The sequence below is a fragment of the Oncorhynchus clarkii genome, chromosome 14 (assembly GCF_045791955.1).
Source record: "Oncorhynchus clarkii lewisi isolate Uvic-CL-2024 chromosome 14, UVic_Ocla_1.0, whole genome shotgun sequence".
Taxonomy (NCBI): Eukaryota; Metazoa; Chordata; class Actinopteri; order Salmoniformes; family Salmonidae; genus Oncorhynchus; species Oncorhynchus clarkii.
This window is the reverse complement of record NC_092160.1, coordinates 38,533,928-38,560,313: the sequence shown is the minus strand read 5'-3', so window position 1 is coordinate 38,560,313 and position 26,386 is coordinate 38,533,928. Positions and strand designations below refer to the sequence as shown.

General features: G+C 46.0%; 1 protein-coding gene across 1 annotated transcript in view; it reads left to right on the top strand.

The window, feature by feature from the left end:
- The window catches only part of LOC139366100 (netrin receptor UNC5A-like), a 508,756-nt gene that overhangs the window by 365,297 nt on the left and 117,073 nt on the right, over positions 1-26,386 (top strand). Inside the window, exons 5-6 of the mRNA XM_071103198.1 lie at positions 2,144-2,324; positions 20,582-20,749. Coding sequence (XP_070959299.1) covers positions 2,144-2,324; positions 20,582-20,749 — 349 coding nt within the window. The remainder of the gene's footprint in view (positions 1-2,143; positions 2,325-20,581; positions 20,750-26,386) is intronic.

Genomic DNA, 26,386 nt, shown 5'->3' with positions numbered 1-26,386 from the left:
CAGACAGAGACATAGCTACTCTCACAGGGATTAGACTGGACATAACCATACAGACAGAGACATAGCTATTCTCACAGGGATTAGACTGGACATAACCTTACAGACAGATACATAACCTTACAGACAGAGACATACAGTGCCTTGCGAAAGTATTCGGCCCCCTTGAACTTTGCGACCTTTTGCCACATTTCAGGCTTCAAACATAAAGATATAAAACTGTATTTTTTTGTGAAGAATCAACAACAAGTGGGACACAATCATGAAGTGGAACGACATTTATTGGATATTTCAAACTTTTTGAACAAATCAAAAACTGAAAAATTGGGCGTGCAAAATTATTCAGCCCCCTTAAGTTAATACTTTGTAGCGCCACCTTTTGCTGCGATTACAGCTGTAAGTCGCTTTGGGTATGTCTCTATCAGTTTTGCACATCGAGAGACTGACATTTTTTCCCATTCCTCCTTGCAAAACAGCTCGAGCTCAGTGAGGTTGGATGGAGAGCATTTGTGAACAGCAGTTTTCAGTTCTTTCCACAGATTCTCGATTGGATTCAGGTCTGGACTTTTACTTGGCCATTCTAACACCTGGATATGTTTATTTTTGAACCATTCCATTGTAGATTTTGCTTTATGTTTTGGATCATTGTCTTGTTGGAAGACAAATCTCCGTCCCAGTCTCAGGTCTTTTGCAGACTCCATCAGGTTTTCTTCCAGAATGGTCCTGTATTTGGTCCATCCATCTTCCCATCAATTTTAACCATCTTCCCTGTCCCTGCTGAAGAAAAGCAGGCCCAAACCATGATGCTGCCACCACCATGTTTGACAGTGGGGATGGTGTGTTCAGCTGTGTTGCTTTTACGCCAAAACATAACGTTTTGCATTGTTGCCAAAAAGTTCAATTTTGGTTTCATCTGACCAGAGCACCTTCTTCCACATGTTTGGTGTGTCTCCCAGGTGGCTTGTGGCAAACTTTAAACTTCACTTTTTATGGATATCTTTAAGAAATGGCTTTCTTCTTGCCACTCTTCCATAAAGGCCAGATTTGTGCAATATACGACTGATTGTTGTCCTATGGACAGAGTCTCCCACCTCAGCTGTAGATCTCTGCAGTTCATCCAGAGTGATCATGGGCCTCTTGGCTGCATCTCTGATCAGTCTTCTCCTTGTATGAGCTGAAAGTTTAGAGGGACGGCCAGGTCTTGGTAGATTTGCAGTGGTCTGATACTCCTTCCATTTCAATATTATCGCTTGCACAGTGCTCCTTGGGATGTTTAAAGCTTGGGAAATCTTTTTGTATCCAAATCCGGCTTTAAACTTCTTCACAACAGTATCTCGGACCTGCCTGGTGTGTTCCTTGTTCTTCATGATGCTCTCTGCGCTTTTAACGGACCTCTGAGACTATCACAGTGCAGGTGCATTTATACGGAGACTTGATTACACACAGGTGGATTGTATTTATTATCATTAGTCATTCAGGTCAACATTGGATCATTCAGAGATCCTCACTGAACTTCTGGAGAGAGGTTGCTGCACTGAAAGTAAAGGGGCTGAATAATTTTGCACGCCCAATTTTTCAGTTTTTGATTTGTTAAAAAAGTTTGAAATATCCAATAAATGTCGTTCCACTTCATGATTGTGTCCCACTTGTTGTTGATTCTTCACAAAAAAAATACAGTTTTATATCTTTATGTTTGAAGCCTGAAATGTGGCAAAAGGTCGCAAAGTTCAAGGGGGCCGAATACTTTCGCAAGGCACTGTAGCTACTCTCACAGGGATTAGACTGGACATATCCTTACAGACAGAGACATAACCTTACAGACAGAGACATAGCTACTCTCACAGGGATTAGACTGGACATAACCTTACAGACAGAGACATAGCTACTCTCACAGGGATTAGACTGGACATAACCTGACAGACAAAGACACAGCTACATCCGTCTAGACACCACAATGTTTATCTACCTCTGAAATGATTTACTGAATACCTTCCCCCTGTCTGTGTCTGTAATAATGTAATCTCACCAGTGGACCCATCATCGTCAGGGCAGGGGACGGGGACAGGGACGTCCCTCTGTCTGTCCCTGGTTGTGAAAACATGAAAACACACAGTTTGTTTGAAGCTTCCAGGTCTGTTATTTTCAGGTGGAGTGGCAGAGGAACGAGCATGTGATCGACCCGGTAAGCGAGCCCAACTTCTTGGTGACTGCGGACCGTAATCTGATCATCAAACAGGCCAGGCTGGCGGACACGGCTAACTACACCTGCGTGGCCAAGAACATCGTGGCTCGACGCCGGAGCTCCCCCGCCACCGTTCTGGTCTACGGTATGTACACACACACACACAAACAAACACAGACAGACAGACAGACAGACAGACAGACAGACAGACAGACAGACAGACAGACAGAAAGACAGACAGACAGACAGACAGACAGGCAGACACACAGGAGACAGACAGACAGACAGACAGACAGACAGACAGACAGACAGACAGACAGACAGACAGACAGACAGACAGGAAAACAGACAGACAGGTAGACAGAAAAACAGACAGACAGACAGACAGACAGACAGACAGACAGACCAGTGCAGACAGACAGATAGACAGACAGACAGACAGACAGACAGACAGACAGACAGACAGACCAGTGCAGACAGACAGACAGACAGACAGACAGACAGGCAGGCAGACAGACAGACAGGCAGACAAACAGACAGGAAAACAGACAGACAGGTAGACAGAAAAACAGACAGACAGACAGACAGACAGACAGACAGACAGACAGAAAAACAGACAGACAGACAGACAGACAGACAGACAGACAGACAGACAGACAGACAGACCAGTGCAGACCGAGGTCAACCCTTTGCCCACGTAGGTAACAAAGGTTTTGTTCAAATACGATTTGGAATTTAAGACCGTTCCAAAGTGACAAGAGTTGTGATTATGTTGAGATTGAGTGGCAGGCCCATCTGCCTACAAACACACACACACACACACACACACACACACACACACACACACACACACACACACACACACAACCCTGTTTAGTCAGCATGTTGCCACAACTCAAAACCCCCACGAACGACCTCAGTCTTTGAACGATAAGGGTTCGTTCCCCTCCTGCATATGAAATTGTCAGGGTAGTTTCCACAGCCAGCTGATATAGTAACAACTAGTCTATACAGACAGATGATATAGTAACAACTAGTCTATACAGACACAGACAGCTGATATAGTAACAACTAGTCTATACAGACACAGACAGCTGATATAGTAACAACTAGTCTATACAGACAGATGATATAGTAACAACTAGTCTATACAGACACAGCCAGCTGATATAGTAACAACTAGTCTATACAGACACAGACAGCTGATATAGTAACAACTAGTCTATACAGCCAGCTGATATAGTAACAACTAGTCTATACAGACAGATGATATAGTAACAACTAGTCTATACAGACACAGACAGCTGATATAGTAACAACTAGTCTATACAGACACAGACAGCTGATATAGTAACAACTAGTCTATACAGACAGATGATATAGTAACAACTAGTCTATACAGACACAGCCATCTGATATAGTAACAACTAGTCTATACAGACACAGACAGCTGATATAGTAACAACTAGTCTATACAGACAGATGATATAGTAACACCTAGTCTATACAGACACAGACAGCTGATATAGTAACAACTAGTCTATACAGACAGATGATATAGTAACACCTAGTCTATACAGCCAGCTGATATAGTAACACCTAGTCTATACAGACACAGACAGCTGATATAGTAACAACTAGTCTATACAGACAGATGATATAGTAACAACTGGTCTATACAGACACAGACAGCTGATATAGTAACAACTGGTCTATACAGACACAGACAGCTGATATAGTAACACCTGGTCTATACAGACACAGACAGCTGATATAGTAACACCTAGTCTATACAGACAGATGATATAGTAACAACTGGTCTATACAGACACAGACAGCTGATATAGTAACAACTGGTCTATACAGACACAGACAGCTGATATAGTAACACCTGGTCTATACAGACACAGACAGCTGATATAGTAACACCTAGTCTATACAGACAGATGATATAGTAACAACTGGTCTATACAGACACAGACAGCTGATATAGTAACAACTAGTCTATAGAGACACAGACAGCTGATATAGTAACAACTAGTCTATACAGACAGATGATATAGTAACACCTAGTCTATACAGACACAGACAGCTGATATAGTAACAACTAGTCTATACAGACAGATGATATAGTAACACCTAGTCTATACAGCCAGCTGATATAGTAACACCTAGTCTATACAGACACAGACAGCTGATATAGTAACAACTAGTCTATACAGACAGATGATATAGTAACAACTGGTCTATACAGACACAGACAGCTGATATAGTAACAACTGGTCTATACAGACACAGACAGCTGATATAGTAACACCTGGTCTATACAGACACAGACAGCTGATATAGTAACACCTAGTCTATACAGACAGATGATATAGTAACAACTGGTCTATACAGACACAGACAGCTGATATAGTAACAACTGGTCTATACAGACACAGACAGCTGATATAGTAACACCTGGTCTATACAGACACAGACAGCTGATATAGTAACACCTAGTCTATACAGACAGATGATATAGTAACAACTGGTCTATACAGACACAGACAGCTGATATAGTAACAACTAGTCTATAGAGACACAGACAGCTGATATAGTAACAACTGGTCTATACAGACACAGACAGCTGATATAGTAACAACTAGTCTATACAGACAGCTGATATAGTAACAACTAGTCTATAGAGACACAGACAGCTGATATAGTAACAACTGGTCTATACAGACACAGACAGCTGATATAGTAACAACTGGTCTATACTGCTGATACTGTAACAGAAACAACCCGGTGTCGTCCGGTATCTTTCCCAACCTTTCTACTCCCATGTGTTTTCCCTGTAGGCAGAGATGTTGAAGCGAAATTAAATTAACAGCGAAGTGTTAATAATGACTTGGTGTTGACCTTTGCTTAACATTCCAACACACGGCACATTCCCTCCTCACACACCGCGGTACAGCCGGTACTAACACTGACCTGGCATCCATTACAGCTCATCGTGTAGCCTCAACCCAATGCTGCTCTACATGCTAACAGCAGAGCCAACATGGTGGCACATTCGCCTGAGTGTGAGTCATTAAAGTGGTCACTGTGTGTGTGTGTGTGTGTGTGTGTAGGAGCCGTGGGGGGGGGGGGATGTTACAGTGTCTAGTGTGTTTACACTGAGCTAGTCTGGGAGACAGAAAACCCAGTACAAATGGCACCATATTCCCTATTTAGTTCGCTATTTGGACCAGAGTTCTATGGGCCCTAGTCCTTAGTGCACTATTTGGACCAGAGTTCTATGGGCCCTAGTCCTTAGTGCACTATTTGGACCAGAGTTCGATGGGCCCTAGTCATTAGTGCACTATTTGGACCAGAGTTCTATGGGCCCTAGTCCTTAGTGCACTATTTGGACCAGAGTTCGATGGGCCCTAGTCCTTAGTGCACTATTTGGACCAGAGTTCTATGGGCCCTAGTCCTTAGTGCACTATTTGGACCAGAGTTCGATGGGCCCTAGTCCTTAGTGCACTATTTGGACCAGAGTACTATGGGCCCTAGTCCTTATATCACGCCCTGACCTTAGTATTATTTGTTTTCTCTATTATTTTGGTTAGGTCAGGGTGTATGTCACACCATGGGTGATGTATGTGTTTCTGTACTGTCTATGGGTGTTGTATGTTTATGGGGTTGTTTACTATCTAGGTGTTTTGTATGTCTATGGTTGCCTAGATTGGTTCTCAATTAGAGGCAGGTGTTTATCGTTGTCTCTGATTGGGAACCATATTTAGGCAGCCATATTCTTTAAGGAAATTCGTGGGTTATTGCCTATGTCTGCACTAATCATATATAGCTTCACGTTCGTTTTTGTTGTTTTGTAAATTGTGTTTAAGTGTTTATTCGTCTTCATTAAAATAAGATGCAATCATCTCACGCTGCGCCTTGGTCTCCTCCATTCAACGAACGTGACACCTAAGTGTACTATGAAGGGAATAGTGTGCTATTTTGGACAAAAACAAAGTGATCATGATTGTCAGTATCCGTAAAACACATGTATTTTCCAACGCCAGGATGGGTTTGAACATCTATTTTATTTTTGATGAATGCGGCAAGTATGTTGTGGAGAGATTCACAACGAATAGGTTAAAAATAGCCGAGTTTAATTCAGACCAGAAATAGGTTAAAATAAACCTAGTTTAATTCAGACCAGGAATAGTTTAAAATTAGCCTATTTTAATTCAGACCAGGAATAGTTTAAAATTAGCCTAGTTTATTTCAGACCAGGAATAGGTTCAAATTAGCCTAGTTTAATTCAGACCAGGAATAGGTTAAAATAAACCTAGTTTATTCAGAAAATTAATAGTTTAAAATTAGCCTAGTTTATTCAGAAAATTAATAGTTTAATATTAGCCTAGTTTAATTCAGACAATAAATAGTTTGGAATGAAACTAGTTTAATTCTGACCATGGATGGTTTGAAATTAGCCTAGTATAATTCAGAAAATTAATAGTTTAAAATTAGCCTAGTTTTATTCCAACTATGGATAGTTTGTAAGGAGCCTAGTTTAATTCCGACCACGTTTTGTCAGTAATTCAATTCCATTGTTTTCCTCTCAGCTTCCAGCGTTTGAAAAAGAGAAGGAGAAAGAGAAAAAACAATTACCCCTAAAATGATTCTTGATGAGTTATTTTGTTGAGAGATGATTGAAAGGATTGGCCTGTGGATTTCCCATATTTACCTGATTCATAATATAAGAATTAAATTGAAAAGAGCGCCGAGTCCCATTTGCAACCTATTGTTTGCTTTTTATAACGTCAATCAATGAAGCCTCGCACTTAGGCCCCGAGACCCAGAGAAATTGAACATAAATTGCAGGTCGCTCGTATATGCAATTTGATTTTCCTCAAACCATACTAGGCTTGTGAAAAAAGGCCACAAATGTTCTTCGATTGTCCCGTTAATCACTGTCATTACCACGACCCCTAATGTAATCTGCACGACTTCACATTAAAATATGTCCATTTACTTACCTTGACTTCTCAGAGGCCAGGGCTCAGACTGAACTCTAGGCATAGTGAGTCATAATAGTCTGGCGTCCTCCAAAATGGCACCCTATGCCCTATATAGTGCACTACTTTACAGAATATGGAAGACAGCCTATGTATTTGCATTGGTGGGGTGATGGGGAGTAGGGAAGGAGATAGGGGAGGGATGGTGGTACGGACGGAGGGTAGAAGGGGAGCCGGGTTGGATACATGGTAATGAGGGGGCAGGCAGTCTGCTGTGGTGGAGCCACTCTGTGCTCAGAGGTAATCAGGGGCAAAGTGTTTTTACCTTACCATGGTGGGCAATCAATCACAGAGAGAGGGCAAGGAAATGATTCAGCCACGGAGGCCCAGGAGGGAGCAGAAGGGGTAGAGAGAGAGAGAGAGAGAGAGAGAGAGAGAGAGAGAGAGAGAGAGAGAGAGAGAGAGAGAGAGAGAGAGAGAGGCAGGCCAATTTAGAGGGAAATGATGGTGGAAGTAGGCTATGTAGTTAGAGGGACCAGACCTGCTGGTTTCATGGTGTTGTAGTTAGAGGGACCAGACCTGCTGGTTTCACAGCGTTGTAGTTAGAGGGACCAGACCTGCTGGTTTCACAACGTTGTAGTTAGAGGGACCAGATGTACTGGTTTCACAGTGTTGTAGTTAGAGGGACCAGACCTACTGGTTTCACGGTGTTGTAGTTAGAGGGACCAGACCTACTGATTTCATGGTGTTGTAGTTAGAGGGACCAGACCTATTGGTTTCACAGCGTTGTAGTTAGAGGGACCAGACCTACTGGTTTCACAGTGTTGTAGTTAGAGGGACCAGACCTACTGGTTTCACGGTGTTGTAGTTAGAGGGACCAGACCTACTGGTTTCACAGTGTTGTAGTTAGAGGGACCAGACCTACTGGTTTCACAGTGTTGTAGTTAGAGGGACCAGACCTACTGGTTTCACGGTGTTGTAGTTAGAGGGACCAGACCTACTGGTTTCACAGTGTTGTAGTTAGAGGGACCAGACCTACTGGTTTCACAGCGTTGTAGTTAGAGGGACCAGACCTACTGGTTTCACGGTGTTGTAGTTAGAGGGACCAGACCTACTGGTTTCACAGTGTTGTAGTTAGAGGGACCAGACCTACTGGTTTCACGGTGTTGTAGTTAGAGGGACCAGACCTACTGGTTTCATGGCGTTGTAGTTAGAGGAACCAGACCTACTGGTTTCACAGCGTTGTAGTTAGAGGGACCAGACCTACTGGTTTCACGGTGTTGTAGTTAGAGGGACCAGACCTACTGGTTTCACAGTGTTGTAGTTAGAGGGACCAGACCTACTGGTTTCATGGTGTTGTAGTTAGAGGGACCAGACCTACTGGTTTCATGGCGTTGTAGTTAGAGGAACCATACCTACTGGTTTCACAGCGTTGTAGTTAGAGGGACCAGACCTACTGGTTTCACGGTGTTGTAGTTAGAGGGTCCAGACCTACTGGTTTCACGGTGTTGTAGTTAGAAGGACCAGATCTACTGGTTTCATGGTGTTGTAGTTAGAGGGACCAGACCTACTGGTTTCATGGTGTTGTAGTTAGAGGGACCAGACCTACTGGTTTCACGGCGTTGTAGTTAGAGGGACCAGACCTATTGGTTTCACAGCATTGTAGTTAGAGGGACCAGACCTACTGGTTTCACAGCGTTGCAGTTAGAGGGACCAGACCTACTGGTTTCACGGTGTTGTAGTTAGAGGGACCAGACCTACTGGTTTCACAGTGTTGTAGTTAGAGGGACCAGACCTACTGGTTTCACAGCGTTGTAGTTAGAGGGACCAGACCTACTGGTTTCACGGCGTTGTAGTTAGAGGGACCAGACCTACTGGTTTCATGGTGTTGTAGTTAGAGGGACCAGACCTACTGGTTTCACAGCGTTGTAGTTAGAGGGACCAGACCTACTGGTTTCACGGTGTTGTAGTTAGAGGGACCAGACCTACTGGTTTCACAGTGTTGTAGTTAGAGGGACCAGACCTACTGGTTTCACGGTGTTGTAGTTAGAGGGACCAGACCTACTGGTTTCATGGCGTTGTAGTTAGAGGAACCAGACCTACTGGTTTCACAGCGTTGTAGTTAGAGGGACCAGACCTACTGGTTTCACGGTGTTGTAGTTAGAGGGACCAGACCTACTGGTTTCACAGTGTTGTAGTTAGAGGGACCAGACCTACTGGTTTCATGGTGTTGTAGTTAGAGGGACCAGACCTACTGGTTTCATGGCGTTGTAGTTAGAGGAACCAGACCTACTGGTTTCACAGCGTTGTAGTTAGAGGGACCAGACCTACTGGTTTCACGGTGTTGTAGTTAGAGGGTCCAGACCTACTGGTTTCACGGTGTTGTAGTTAGAAGGACCAGACCTACTGGTTTCATGGTGTTGTAGTTAGAGGGACCAGACCTACTGGTTTCATGGTGTTGTAGTTAGAGGGACCAGACCTACTGGTTTCACGGCGTTGTAGTTAGAGGGACCAGACCTATTGGTTTCACAGCATTGTAGTTAGAGGGACCAGACCTACTGGTTTCACAGCGTTGCAGTTAGAGGGACCAGACCTACTGGTTTCACGGTGTTGTAGTTAGAGGGACCAGACCTACTGGTTTCACAGTGTTGTAGTTAGAGGGACCAGACCTACTGGTTTCACAGCGTTGTAGTTAGAGGGACCAGACCTACTGGTTTCACGGCGTTGTAGTTAGAGGGACCAGACCTACTGGTTTCATGGTGTTGTAGTTAGAGGGACCAGACCTACTGGTTTCACAGCGTTGTAGTTAGAGGGACCAGACCTACTGGTTTCACGGTGTTGTAGTTAGAGGGACCAGACCTACTGGTTTCACAGTGTTGTAGTTAGAGGGACCAGACCTACTGGTTTCACGGTGTTGTAGTTAGAGGGACCAGACCTACTGGTTTCATGGCGTTGTAGTTAGAGGAACCAGACCTACTGGTTTCACAGCGTTGTAGTTAGAGGGACCAGACCTACTGGTTTCACGGTGTTGTAGTTAGAGGGACCAGACCTACTGGTTTCACAGTGTTGTAGTTAGAGGGACCAGACCTACTGGTTTCATGGTGTTGTAGTTAGAGGGACCAGACCTACTGGTTTCATGGCGTTGTAGTTAGAGGAACCAGACCTACTGGTTTCACAGCGTTGTAGTTAGAGGGACCAGACCTACTGGTTTCACGGTGTTGTAGTTAGAGGGTCCAGACCTACTGGTTTCACGGTGTTGTAGTTAGAAGGACCAGACCTACTGGTTTCATGGTGTTGTAGTTAGAGGGACCAGACCTACTGGTTTCATGGTGTTGTAGTTAGAGGGACCAGACCTACTGGTTTCACGGCGTTGTAGTTAGAGGGACCAGACCTATTGGTTTCACAGCATTGTAGTTAGAGGGACCAGACCTACTGGTTTCACAGCGTTGCAGTTAGAGGGACCAGACCTACTGGTTTCACGGTGTTGTAGTTAGAGGGACCAGACCTACTGGTTTCACAGTGTTGTAGTTAGAGGGACCAGACCTACTGGTTTCACAGTGTTGTAGTTAGAGGGACCATATGTACTACTGGTCCAAAAGCTTCCAAGTCAACAAATCAGTTATAGGGAGCAGGGTGTAATTTATAGTGCACTACAGTATATAGGGTGTAATTTATAGTGCACTACAGTGTATAGGGAATAGGGTGTAATTTATAGTGCACAACAATACATAGGGAATAGGGTGTAATGTATAGTGCACTACAGTATATAGGGAATAGGGTGCAATTTATGGTGTACTACAGTATATAGGGAATAGGGTGCCATTGGGGAGTTGAACCAGGGAGAGTAAATATAGAGAGAGTTGATTAGAATTCAGACGACTTGATTCCATCCAATCATCTTCCATGATCCAATTATACCCATTATGTGCCAGTGGTGAACTCCCACGGAGCACACACAGGAGCAGGGCACACACAGAGACATGCACGAAACGCACTCACACAGTGTCGTCACAGGGCAACAACCTCTCCCTCAATGTCAGCAAGACAAAGGAGCTGATCGTAGACTACAGGAAACGGATGGGTGAGCACGCCCCCATTCACATCGACAGGGGCTGTTGGTTGGATCAGGTTGTGAAGAGGGCACGACAACGCCTCTTCCCCCCTTCGGGAGGCTGAAAAGATTTGGCACGGGGCCCTCAGATCCTCAAAGGTCTACAGCTGCACCATTGAGAGCATCATGGCTGGCTGCATCACCGCCTGGTATAGAAACTGTTTGGGAAGACGCTACAGAGGATAATGCTTAAAGCCCAGTACATCACTGGGGCTGTGCTTCCTGCCAGCCAAGACCTGTATACCAGGCGGTGTCAGACAGCACGGCTGGCGGTGTCAGAGGAAGGCCCGAAAGATTTGTCAAAGATTCCAGCCACGCAAGTCATAAGACTGTTCTCTCAGCACGGCTGGCGGTACCGATGCACCAACAGGACCCTCAATTGATTCCATACCCAAGTCCTAAGACTGATAAATAGTTGGTTAAATAGTTACCCAGACAATCTGCCCATTAAACAATTTTTGCACTCAGTTTTTTGACACGTCACAAACGCTGCTGTTACAGTTTATTATCAATCACTTTATTCCCAACTACAGAATATGTACCTCAATTATCTCATACCCGGCACATTGGTGCCCTGTGTATATAACCTAGTTATCATCACTTTATTCCCAACTACAGAATATGTACCTCAATTATCTCATACCCGGCACATTGGTGCCCTGTGTATATAACCTAGTTATCATCACTTTATTCCCAACTACAGAATATGTACCTCAATTATCTCATACCCGGCACATTGGTGCCCTGTGTATATAACCTAGTTATCATTACTCAGTACTGGTACCCTGTGTAGATAACCTAGTTATCATTACTTTATTCCCAACTACAGAATATGTACATATCTACCTCAATTATCTCATACCCGGCACATTGGTGCCCTGTGTATATAACCTAGTTATCATTACTCAGTACTGGTACCCTGTGTATATAACCTAGTTATCATTACTCAGTACTGGTACCCTGTGTATATAACCTAGTTATCATTACTCAGTACTGGTACCCTGTGTATATAGACTAGTTATCGTTTGATTTGGTCTGTTTTGACACAGAGGCTCACACACACAGGAACATACACTTAGGCATTGTTAGGGATAATTCACAAGTTAGAGTCGTTGCAATAGTCAGTTCCAGTCTGATCAGAATAAGAAGAACGATGTCATGTCTTTCAAGTGTGAAAATGTGACGTTAAATTACATGGTGTTGTAGCCTACAGTCAAAACACTTCACATTCATCAACTACATGTTATCACACTGCCTGTTATGCCAAAGAGACCACAATACTATCACATGAGTTGAGGCTGGAGAGACCAAGCAGGGGAGTCAAACATTTAATAAAGAACGGACGATCTGGCTGAGGCCCGACGTGGGATGGGCACCATTCGAGCCAACCGGGACAAGGAAACCTCTCGATCCAGCTAGGGCGTGGAAGCCCGACGATCTGGCTGAGGCCCGACGTGGGATGGGCACCATTCGAGCCAACCGGGACAAGGAAACCTCTCGATCCAGCTTGGGCGTGGAAGCCCGACTAGCTGGCTAGGCACCCCCCGGTTCCATCGGTGGCGACCCAGAGCCGAGGTCACCATACCAACCAGAACGCCAGTACGCCCCGATGCTTCGTGTGATTGGCTGATGCATTCTGTCACATGAGTTGAGGCTGGAGAGACGAAGCAGGTACGGGGGAGTCAAACATTTAATGAAGAACGGAGATGGAACGAGACAGCAACAGCGTCAGACGAACTGATAATACAGACAAAAAACAATCAATGCATCAGCAGGAAACAGAGCAGGGAACCTGACTTATATATGGAGAGGTAAACATAAACAGATGATGAGTCCAGGTGAGTCCAATATTGCTGAGGCGCGTAGAGAGGGAAGGCAGGTGTGCGTAATTGATGGCAGGAGTGCGTGATGCAGGGCAGCCTGGCGCCCTCAAGCGCTGGGGGGGGGGGGGGCGGGAGCGTACGTGACAAATACTTGAATCACCACACTACTCTCACTGCTCGGTCCTTTCAAGTGGATTGGCATTTTCAAGCAATTATATATTATTTAGAATCAGATCGAAACGTTGTTATGAAAAGTTTAGTTTAGTAAGAATTTTTGAGTTCAAAACGTTCAGGTCAGTTTTTTCCTGTTCATCTTAGACGTAAAACATTGGATCTCTTCTTTCTGTGTCTTTTGTCCAGCTTGTAGAGGACAGTGACATTTAGCTGGAAATATGAACACGTTTCACCTCTGCTTTTGGATCGATTGCTTTACCACATGGTTGTGTTAGAGGAGAGGATTTGTATTTAGATAGACAGGTATCCTCGTCTTTGGTTCCTTAAAACGTAATGAGGAGCTTGATAATAACAATAATAAACTATAAACAATAAATAACTGTCTTTAAACATGAATATAACAATAACAATAATAAACTATAAACAATAAATAACTGTCTATAACAATAATATATATATAACAATAACAATAATAAACAATAAATAACTGTCTATAACAATAATATATATATAACAATAACAATAATAAACAATAAATAACTGTCTATAACTGATATTTTGTCTCGTCTCATAATCAGTAAAGTCAGTGGCCGTGGCAGAATAGTTGCATACTAAATAGTACACCGTTTGAGTATTCAAAAAAATCTAGTATATTTAAATGCCCGAATGACATAGTCGTTTTGGCTTTGACAACAGCTGATCATTAGATATGGGGATGTGCTGCTGAAATCAACGAATGGCATGAAACAACGTCAACGAATGGCATGAAACAACGTCAACGAATGGCATGAAACAACATCAACAAATGGCATGAAACAACGTCAACGAATGGCATGAAACAACATCAACGAATGGCATGAAACAACGTCATCGAATGGCATGAAACAACATCATCGAATGGCATGAAACAACGTCAACGAATGGCATGAAACAACGTCAACGAATGGCATGAAACAACATCAACGAATGGCATGAAACAACGTCATCGAATGGCATGAAACAACGTCAACGAATGGCATGAAACAACATCAACGAATGGCATGAAACAACGTCAACGAATGGCATGAAACAACATCAACGAATGGCATGAAACAACGTCATCGAATGGCATGAAACAACGTCAACGAATGGCATGAAACAACATCAACGAATGGCATGAAACAACATCAACGAATGGCATGAAACAACGTCAACGAATGGCATGAAACAACGTCAACGAATGGCATGAAACAACGTCAACGAATGGCATGAAACAACGTCAACGAATGGCATGAAACAACGTCAACGAATGGCATGAAACAACGTCAACGAATGGCATGAAACAACGTCAACGAATGGCATGAAACAACGTCAACGAATGGCATGAAACAACGTCAACGAATGGCATGAAACAACGTCAACGAATGGCATGAAACAACGTCAACGAATGGCATGAAACAACGTCAACGAATGGCATGAAACAACGTCAACGAATGGCATGAAACAACGTCATCGAATGGCATGATGCAACATCAAATGGCAGGAAACAACGTCATCTCATTCTCAGCATGTGTATTTTCGAAAAAATAAGCATAGTTTAAATGCCACAGGATGTTCCGCTAAATTCAATCAAATGTATTTATAAATCCCTTCTTACATCAGCTGATATCTCAAAGTGCTGTACAGAAACCCAGCCTAAAACCCCAAACAGCAAGCAATGCAGGTGTAGAAGCACGGTGGCTAGGAAAAACTCTCTAGAAAGGCCAGAACCTAGGAAGAAACCTAGAGAGGAACCAGGCTATTAGGGGTGGCCAGTCCTCTTCTGGCTGTGCCGGGTGGAGATTATAAAAGTACATGGTCATTAAAGCCAGATTGGTCTTCAAAGATTATTCTTCAAAACTTTCATAGGTGATCAGCAGGGTCAGATAATAATAATCACAGTGGTTGTCGAGGGGGAAACAGGTCAGCACCTCAGGAGTAAATGTCAGTTGGCTTTTCATAGCCAAGCATTCAGAGTTTGAGACAGCAGGTGCGGTAGAGAAAGAGAAAGTCAAAAACAGCAGGTCCAGAACAGGTAGTTCTTCTGGTCTTCATCAGAGCTTTTAAACTAAATACTAAAACACATATTTTGATTTGTTTTGAATGTGTAGGCAACGGGGAACTTGGGATTGTGTTGATTTAGTGACGTCGTGCTAACCAGGCATTTTTCAACATATGGATTGGTTTAGTTTTTATAGGCTAGGCTACCTATAGCATTATTTAAGTCATGGATCAGGTCTCAGCAGTCGTTCTGATCTCCGTTCCCAATGATCAGTGCTTTAGTTTATTATGTTGCTGCCCGGCGGTTCTGAATATGCGACGCACCCGAAAAACACCGTGGACAGCCATTTTGTTTTTTAACATTTGAAAAGTTTCCAATGTGTGTACTAGGTTATGAAGTATGTTGACATTTAACCAAATGATCTGTTTGTGTCTTCAGTCCTTTTTTAAATAGGATAGATGGACTATAGGGGCTACGGTTTAGGTGGAATGTGATAGTCTGACTACAACCAGCCTGAGCAGGCCTATTCTAGTCAGAGTTTAGAGAAATTAATCATATTGGAAATGAGCTATTATCAGGCTGGTTAATGTGATGTACTTTGTCTGTTGAATTTGGACAAAAGCCATCCACACTCGGCCCCACCCCACCTACTCAGCCAGTCAGTAGCCGCTAATGCGTTGCGGCCGTGGCATACTGCACACCTTTTACTAAACGGTGCTAAATGCTATGCAACGATGAGTACATAGTATGCAGTTTAAGTATGTAGTATTTGGATATTTGGACGCGGCCAGTGTCTAGTTTGAGAAAGTGAATGATAGTTACCATACCTATATATTCACAGCTACAGAGTGCAGCACAGCTACAGTACATACCACAGCTACAGTACATACCACAGCTACAGAGTGCAGCACAGCTACAGTACATACCACAGCTACAGTACATACCACAGCTACAGAGTGCAGCACAGCTACAGTACATACCACAGCTACAGTACATACCACAACTACAGAGCGCAGCACAGCTACAGTACATACCACAGCTACAGTACATACCACAACTACAGAGCGAAGCACAGCTACAGTACATACCACAGCTACAGAGCACAGCACAGCTACAGTACATACCACAGCTACAGAGCAAGGCACAGCTACAGTACATAGCACAGCTACAGAGCAAGGCACAGCTACAGTACATACCACAGCTACAGAGTGCAGAACAGCTACAGTACATACCACAGCTACAGTACATACCACAACTACAGAGCGCAGCACAGCTACAGTACATACCACAGCTACAGAGCGCAGCACAGCTACAGTACATACCACAGCTACAGAACGCAGCACAGCTACAGTACATACCACAGCTACAGAGTGCAGCACAGCTACAGTACATACCACAGCTACAGTACATACCACAGCTACAGAGTGAAGCACAGCTACAGTACATACCACAGCTACAGAGTGCAGCACAGGAGCAGGTGTGTATTTGTCTTTCTACAGGCGTTTCTTAAACATGGAAACAAGGTCAAGAGCAGCAGGGTGTCACGTTCTTTGATATCCCCCCCATCAACATTAGCAGAGTGTCACGTTCTTTCCTGTCCCCCGCGGTGGCCACTTTATTCCCAGCCCAGGGTGAAGGGTAGCCCACCCGCTGGCACACCTGTCAGCTGTCGCTGGCACACCTGTCGTTGACTCTAGCCACGATGCAGCCTGGATGGTAAATGGTATCATCATAAAACAATATACATTTTGATCTTACAAAGGACAAACCATACCTTAAATTGAGGAGATTTTAACATTTTTCAGTTAAAAGTGCCTGCACCTGCTGTCCTTTCAAATTCAAGTCCATGTGTTTCAGATGGGCAGTTAAGTTCCTCAATGAACCCCCCCACCCACCCCCAACAACTAAGGAGGTTCCTCAATGAACCCCCCAACAACTAAGGAGGTTCCTCAATGAACCCCCCCCCCCACAACAACTAAGGAGGTTCCTCAATGACCCCCCCCCCCCCCAACAACTAAGGAGGTTCCTCAATGAACCCCCCCCCCCCCCCCAACAACTAAGGAGGTTCCTCAATGAACCCCCCCAACAACTAAGGAGGTTCCTCAATGAACCCCCCCCCCCCCCACCAAAACAACACATGACGTTCCTCAATGAACCCCCCCCACAACAACTAAGGAGGTTCCTCAATGAACCCCCCCCCCCACAACAACTAAGGAGGTTCCTGAATGAACCCCCCCCCCCCCCCCCCCAACAACTAAGGAGATTCCTCAATGAACCAACCCCAACAATTAAGTAGATTCCTCAATGAACCCCCCACCCCCCAACAACTAAGTCAAGTCCAAGTGTTTCAGTTAGGCAGTTAGGTTCCTCAATGAACCCCCACCCCCTATGGGGTTCTTGGAAGAACCTTTTGTGGGCCGTTTCCAGTGCCAAGAACCCTAAGGTTCTTCAAAGAACCCTTGTTGAACACCTAATTTTTTGTGTGTAGTGCACTACTTTTGACCAGAGCCTGTCAAGGGATAAAGCCTAGCCAACCACTGTTACCTTGTCATTGACTGTAGCCAGAGATAAAGCCTAGCCAACCACTGTTACCTTGTCATTGACTGTAGCCAGAGATAAAGCCTAGCCAACCACTGTTACCTTGTCATTGACTGTAGCCGGGGGTTAAAGCCTAGCCAACCACTGTTACCTTGTCATTGACTGTAGCCAGAGATAAAGCCTAGCCAACCACTGTTACCTTGTCATTGACTGTAGCCAGAGATAAAGCCTAGCCAACCACTGTTACCTTGTCATTGACTGTAGCCAGAGATAAAGCCTAGCCAACCACTGTTACCTTGTCATTGACTGTAGCCAGGGATAAAGCCTAGCCAACCACTGTTACCTTGTCATTGACTGTAGCCAGGGATAAAGCCTAGCCAACCACTGTTACCTTGTCATTGACTGTAGCCAGAGATAAAGCCTAGCCAACCACTGTTACCTTGTCATTGACTGTAGCCAGAGATAAAGCCTAGCCAACCAGTGTTACCTTGTCATTGACTGTAGCCAGAGATAAATCCTAGCCAACCACTGTTACCTTGTCATTGACTGTAGCCAGAGATAAAGCCTAGCCAACCAGTGTTACCTTGTCATTGACTGTAGCCAGAGATAAAGCCTAGCCAACCAGTGTTACCTTGTCATTGACTGTAGCCAGAGATAAAGCCTAGCCAACCAGTGTTACCTTGTCATTGACTGTAGCCAGAGATAAAGCCTAGCCAACCACTGTTACCTTGTCATTGACTGTAGCCAGGGATAAAGCCTAGCCAACCACTGTTACCTTGTCATTGACTGTAGCCAGAGATAAAGCCTAGCCAACCACTGTTACCTTGTCATTGACTGTAGCCAGAGATAAAGCCTAGCCAACCACTGTTATGTCATTGACTGTAGCCGGGGTTAAAGCCTAGCCAACCACTGTTATGTCATTGACTGTAGCCAGAGATAAAGCCTAGCCAACCACTGTTATGTCATTGACTGTAGCCGGAGATAAAGCCTAGCCAACCACTGTTACCTTGTCATTGACTGTAGCCAGAGATAAAGCCTAGCCAACCACTGTTGTGTCATTGACTGTAGCCGGGGATAAAGCCTAGCCAACCACTGTTACCTTGTCATTGACTGTAGCCAGAGATAAAGCCTAGCCAACCACTGTTATGTCATTGACTGTAGCCAGAGATAAAGCCTAGCCAACCACTGTTACCTTGTCATTGACTGTAGCCAGAGATAAAGCCTAGCCAACCACTGTTATGTCATTGACTGTAGCCAGGGATAAGCCTAGCCAACCACTGTTATGTCATTGACTGTAGCCGGAGATAAAGCCTAGCCAACCACTGTTACCTTGTCATTGACTGTAGCAAGAGATAAAGCCTAGCCAACCACTGTTATGTCATTGACTCTAGCCAGAGATAAAGCCTAGCCAACCACTGTTACCTTGTCATTGACTGTAGCCAGAGATAAAGCCTAGCCAACCACTGTTACCTTGTCATTGACTGTAGCCGGAGATAAAGCCTAGCCAACCACTGTTACCGTGTCATTGACTGTAGCCGGAGATAAAGCCTAGCCAACCACTGTTGTGTCATTGACTGTAGCCAGGGTGGCAGACAGCATCACAGCTACAGTAAAATACAGTAGTCACAGGCCAAATCAAAATCAAATTTTATTTGTCACATACACATGGTTAGCAGATGTTAATGCGAGTGTAGCTTGCAGGCCAGCAGACAGCATCACAGCTACAATAAAATACAGTAGTCACAGGCCAGCAGACAACATCACACCTACAGTAAAATACAGTAGTCACAGGCCAGCAGACAGCATCACACCTACAGTAAAATACAGTAGTCACAGGCCAGCAGACAACATCACACCTACAGTAAAATACAGTAGTCACAGGCCATCAAACAGCATCACACCTACAGTAAAATACAGTAGTCACAGGCCATCAGACAACATCACACCTACAGTAAAATACAGTAGTCACAGGCCAGCAAACAGCATCACACCTACAGTATAATACAGTAGTCACAGGCCATGAGACAACATCACACCTACAGTAAAATACAGTAGTCACAGGCCAGCAGACAGCATCACAGCTACAGTAAAATACAGTAGTCACAGGCCAGCAGACAACATCACACCTACAGTAAAATACAGTAGTCACAGGCCATCAAACAGCATCACACCTACAGTAAAATACAGTAGTCACAGGCCATCAGACAACATCACACCTACAGTAAAATACAGTAGTCACAGGCCATCAAACAGCATCACACCTACAGTAAAATACAGTAGTCACAGGCCAGCAGACAACATCACACCTACAGTAAAATACAGTAGTCACAGGCCAGCAGACAACATCACACCTACAGTAAAATACAGTAGTCACAGGCCAGCAGACAGCATCACAGCTACAGTAAAATACAGTAGTCACAGGCCAGCAGACAACATCACACCTACAGTACAGCAGTCAGACAGGACCCACTAATATATGTCTGTCCATAATACATATAATCAGACAGGCCCCCTTCAATATCTGTCCACCCATGTCGGGTAACCCTGGCTGATTTGTCGCTCCATCCATCCCTCCCTCCTTCCATCCGCTCCTTTCCTCGTCTCCTCTTTCCCTCTCTCACTCCCTCTTCCTCTCTTCCCTCCTCCTCTCTTCCCTCCACCCTCCATCCCTCCATCCCACCCCTCCCCTACCTTACCCCTTGACCCTTGACTTCCCTCCTCCTTTTCACTTCATCACGGTGACAGTGAACGGAGGTTGGTCTACCTGGACAACGTGGTCGGCGTGCAGCTCAGTTTGTGGGCGTGGCTGGCAGAGGAGGAGCCGCAGCTGCACCAATCCCACGCCGCTGAACGGGGGCATGGCATGCGACGGGCAGAATGTCCAGAAAAGCGCCTGCACCGCGACCTGCCCAGGTAACACCGCCCGCTCAACCGCTCCCAGGCCTTCAGCTAGGCTACTTCCTGTCCTGTGGCCCCGCCTCTGCTTGGCTGTGATTGGCTTAGCCAGTTTGGCTTCCTGTGGCTGCCTGTTGCTTTCTGTGGCAAAACATTTTTTTGCGCTTTAAAGACATCATTAGTTCATATTTTGTTTGAGATTGGCTGCCCTTTTTTGCCAGATTTTTTTAGATATCATTTTTTAATTGGGGAGCTGATTGGTCGGTTGGTCAGTCTGTCGGTCGGTTGGTTGTTGGTTGGTTGGTTGGTTGGTTGGTTGGTCAGTCTGTCGGTCGGTTGGTTGTTGGTCGGTTGGTTGGTTGGTTGGTTGGTTGGTCAGTCGGTTGGTTGGTCAGTCTGTCGGTCGGTTGGTTGGTCAGTCTGTTGGTCGGTCGGTTGGTTGTTGGTCGGTTGGTTGGTTGGTTGGTTGGTCAGTCTGTCGGTCGGTTGGTTGTTGGTCGGTTGGTTGGTTGGTTGGTTGGTTGGTCAGTCTGTCGGTCGGTTGGTTGTTGGTCGGATGGTTGGTTGGTTGGTTGGTTGGTCAGTCTTTCGGTCAGTTGGTTGTTGGTCGGTTGGTCAGTTGGTTGGTTGGCCGGTCGGTTGGTTGTTGGTCGGTTGGTCGGTTGGTTGGTTGGTTGGTCGGTTGGTCGGTTGGTTGGTCGGTCGGTTGGTCGGTCGGTCGGTCGGTTGGTCGGTTGGTTTGTCGGTTGGTCGGTTGGTTGGTTGGTTGGTTGGTCGGTCGGTTGGTCGGTTGGTTGGTCGGTTGGTTGGTCGGTTGATTGGTTGGTCGGTCGGTTGGTTGGTTGGTCGGTTGTTGGTCTGTGATCAGATTGAGTTGAGTAAAATGGTCAAATCTACCTCTGTGTCATCAGTCTCTACACATCCCTGTTTCTCCTCCCTGCAGTCTGTGTAGTAGAAACCATGTCCCTGGTTGTATCCCAAATGGCACCCTATTCACTATATAGCCCCTAGGGCTCTGGTCTAAAGTAGTGCACTATGTAGAGAATAGGGCTCTGGTCTAAAGTAGTGCACTATATAGGGAATAGGGCGCTGGTCTAAAGTAGTGCACTATACAGGGAATAGGGCTCTGGTCTAAAGTAGTGCACTATATAGGGAAAAGGGCTCTGGTCTAAAGTAGTGCACTATATAGGGAATAGGGAGCTATTTGGGGCGCAGAAATAATTACTAGTCGTTGCGAAGTGTCCTAGCAGGCTACCGTACTGCATCTGTTATTGTTTGGCGCTCTAGTCATGTAGTAAATATTGGAAATAAAAAGGTGAATTATAGCAGACAGCACACCAGAGTTTACACACCAGAGTTTACACACCAGACTTTACACACCAGAGTTTACACATCTTTGATTCCTGTGTGGAGGCAGAGGGGTGTGGAGGCAGAGTGATGTGGAGGCAGAGTGATGTGGAGGCAGAGGGGTGTGGAGGCAGAGTGGTGTGGAGGCAGAGGGGTGTGGAGGCAGAGTGATGTGGAGGCAGAGGGGTGTGGAGGCAGAGTGGTGTGGAGGCAGAGTGCCGTGGAGTGTGGAGGCAGAGTTGTGTGGAGGCAGAGGGGTGTGGAGGCAGAGGGGTGTGGAGGCAGAGTGGTGTGGAGGCAGAGTGGTGTGGAGGCAGAGCGATGTGGAGGCAGAGCGGTGTGGAGGCAGAGTGGCGTTTAGGCAGAGTGCTGTGGAGTGTGGAGGCAGAGTGGTGTGGAGGCAGAGTGGTGTGGAGGCAGAGTGGCGTTTAGGCAGAGTGCCGTGGAGTGTGGAGGCAGAGTGATGTGGAGGCAAAGTTATGTGGAGGCAGAGTGATGTGGAGGCAGAGCGATGTGGAGGCAGAGCGATGTGGAGGCAGAGCGATGTGGAGGCAGAGCGATGTGGAGGCAGAGCGGTGTGGAGGCAGAGGGGTGTGGAGGCAGAGGGGTGTGGAGGCAGAGGGGTGTGGAGGCAGAGGGGTGTGGAGGCAGAGAGGTGTGGAGGCAGAGTAGTGTGGAGGCAGAGCGATGTGGAGGCAGAGCGATGTGGAGGCAGAGCGGTGTGGAGTTAGAGGGGTGTGGAGGCAGAGTGGTGTGGAGGCAGAGCGATGTGGAGGCAGAGCGATGCGGAGGCAGAGCGATGTTGAGGCAGAGCGATGTGGAGGCAGAGTGGTGTGGAGGCAGAGTGGTGTGGAGGCAGAGTGGCGTGGAGTGTGGAGGCAGAGTGGCGTGGAGTGTGGAGGCAGAGCGATGTGGAGGCAGAGCGGTGTTTAGGCAGAGTGACGTTGAGGCGGAGGGGTGTGGAGGCAGAGTGACTTTGAGGCAGAGTGGTGTGGAGGCAGACTGATGTGGAGGCAGAGTTATGTGGAGGCAGAGCGATGTGGAGGCAGAGTGGTGTGGAGGCAGAATGATGTGGAGGCAGAGTGATGTGGAGGCAGAGCGGCGTTGAGACAGAATGGTGTGGAGGCAGACTGATGTGGAGGCAGAGTTATGTGGAGGCAGAGCGATGTGGAGGCAGAGCGATGTGGAGGCAGAGCGGTGTGGAGGCAGGGTGGTGTGGAGGCAGAGCGATGTGGAGGCAGAGCGATGTGGAGGCAGAGCGGTGTGGAAGCAGAGTTATGTGGAGCAGAGTGATGTGGAGGCAGAGTGGTGTGGAGGCAGAGGGATGTGGAGGTAGAGGGGTGTGGAGGCCGAGTGGTGTGGAGGCAGAATGGTGTTGAGGCAGAGGGATGTGGAGGCAGAGTGGTGTGGAGGCAGAGGGGTGTGGAGGCAGAGCGGCGTGGAGGCAGAGGCAGAGTGGTGTGGAGGCAGAGCGGTGTGGAGGCAGAATGGTGTGGAGGCAGAGGCAGAGTGGTGTGGAGACAGAATGGTGTGGAGGCAGTGGCAGAGTGGTGTGGAGTGTGGAGGCAGAGTGGTGTGGAGGCAGAGGCAGAGTGGTGTGGAGGCAGAGGCAGAGTGGTGTGGAGGCAGAGTGGTGTGGAGGCAGAGTGGTGTGGAGGCAGAGTGGTGTGAAGGCAGAGTGGCGTTGAGGCAGAGGCAGAGTGGTGTGGAGGCAGAGGCAGAGTGGTGTGGAGACAGAATGGTGTGGAGGCAGAGGCAGAGTGGTGTGGAGTGTGGAGGCAGAGTGGTGTGGAGGCAGAGGCAGAGTGGTGTGGAGGCAGAGGCAGAGTGGTGTGGAAGCAGAGTGGTGTTGAGGCAGAGTTGCGTGGAGGCAGAGTGGCGTTGAGGCAGAGGCAGAGTGGTGTGGAGGCAGAGGCAGAGTGGCGTGGAGGCAGAGTGGTGTGGAGGCAGAGTGGTGTGAAGGCAGAGTTACGTGGAGGCAGACAGAAAGACACACATACTGCATGATGCTGAGCAGAACATGTAATTTCGATCCCTGGCAGTTAGCAGGAGAGGAAGGGAAGAACAGACAGAGGGATGGAGGGAGAAATAAAGAGAGAAATGGAGAGAAACACCAAATTGAGACTCTGCACGCAGAATTCTGCAAAAATATCCTCCGTGTACAACGTAGAACACCAAATAATACATGCAGAGCAGAATTAGGCCGATACCCACTAATGATCAAAATCCAGAAAAGAGCCGTTAAATTCTACAACCACCTAAAAGGAAGCGATTCACAAACCTTCCATAACAAAGCCATCACCTACAGAGAGATGAACCTGGAGGAGAGTCCCCTAAGCAAGCTGGTCCTGGGGCTCTGTTCACAAACACAAACACACCCTACAGAGCCCCAGGACAGCAGCACAATTAGACCCAACCAAATCATGAGAAAACAAAAAGATAATTACTTGACACATTGGAAAGAATTAACAAAAAAACAGAGCAAACTAGAATGCTATTTGGCCCTACACAGAGAGTACACAGCGGCAGAATACCTGACCACTGTGACTGACCCAAACTTAAGGAAAGCTTTGACTATGTACAGACTCAGTGAGCATAGCCTTGCTGTTGAGAAAGGCCGCCGTAGGCAGACGTGGCTCTCAAGAGAAGACAGGCTATGTGCTCACTGCCCACAAAATGAGGTGGAAACTGAGCTGCACTTCCTAACAATGTATGACCATATTAGAGAGACATATTTCCTTCAGATTACACAGATCCACAAAGAATTCGAAAACAAATCCAATTTTGAAAAACTCCCATATCTACTGGGTGAAATCCCACAGTGTGCATCACAGCAGCAAGATTTGTGACCTGTTGCCACGAGAAAAGGGCAACCAGTGAAGAACACACACCATTGTAAATACAACCCATATTTATGCTTATTTATTTTATCTTGTGTCCTTTACCATTTGTACATTGTTACAACACAGTATATATATATATATAATATGCCATTTGTAATGTCTTTATTGTTTTGAAACTTCTGTATGTGTAATGTTTACTGTTAATTTTTATTGTTTATTTCACTTTATATATTCACTCTATATATTATCTACCTCACTTGCTTTGGCAATGTTAACACATGTTTCCCATGCCAATAAAGCCATTGAATGGAATTGAATTGAATTGAGAGAGAGGAGGAGAGAGAACGAGAGGGATAAAGAGAGATGGAGGATGAGAGAGAGGGATAGAGAGAGCCAGAGAGAGAGAGAGAGAGAGAGAGAGAGAGACAGAGAAAGACAGAGAGAGAGAGAGAGAAACAGAGAGAGGGGGGGATAGCTATAATGCTCCTTGTGTATTTCTGTGGGGACAGAGAGAGAGAGAGAGAGAGGGAGAGAGAGAGAGAGAGAGACAGAGAGAGAGAGATAGAGGGAGAGAGAGAGAGAGAGAGAGAGAGAGAGAGAGAGAGCGAGCGAGAGAGAGGCATTAGTCAGCCGTGCTGACCGCCAGAAAATATCCCCACAAATATCTTATGCTCGGTCAACAGCAGGGAGCTAAACCCTCCACCTTCGTCAGACTCCAGCGTCTACTGTTCCTGCTCCCTAGTACCTGAGTCATATCTACTGCAACCAATCAGAGATCTCATTAGAACATCTCATTGCATCATCACTCTCAGGACAGGTAGTCAGACATCACCCACGGCAGCGTCAGTCTGGAGTGAAAGTAATACGGCCTCTTCAGAATATAACTAATGCTCCTAGAGGGGACAAAAAAAAACCCCACAGGAAACAGTAGGAGACAAAAAGCAGCAGGAGGATGTGGAATCTGACAGCAACAAGAGGTGGATTTGTTCTGATTAAAACAGTGCATTCATGGGTTCGATCTCAGAAGTACCCGGGGATGCAAGGTGCTCCTATAACAAAGCAGACAGAGCACCTCCGAAGGCTTTAAGGAGATTACACGAGAATTCAGACTAGACTTGTCTGGACCTCCCCAGCCCCCCAAGAGTCTCCATGTAATTCCAACCCTAAGGGCACTGTAACACAAATTGCATTGTGGCCTGTGTTGGCAGTGTAGTGAGACAGAGGGGACTGAGTTTGTGTCCCAAATGGCACCCTACCCCCTATATAGTAGCACTACTTTTGTTTTGACCAGAGCTTTATCAGGAATAGGGGGTCATTTATAGTGCACTACGGTATATAGGGAATAGAGTGTCATTTATAGTGCACTACAGTACATAAGGAATAGGGTGTTATTTATAGTGGACTACAGTATATAGGGAATAGGGTGTCATTTATAGTGCACTACAGTATATAGGGAATAGGGTGT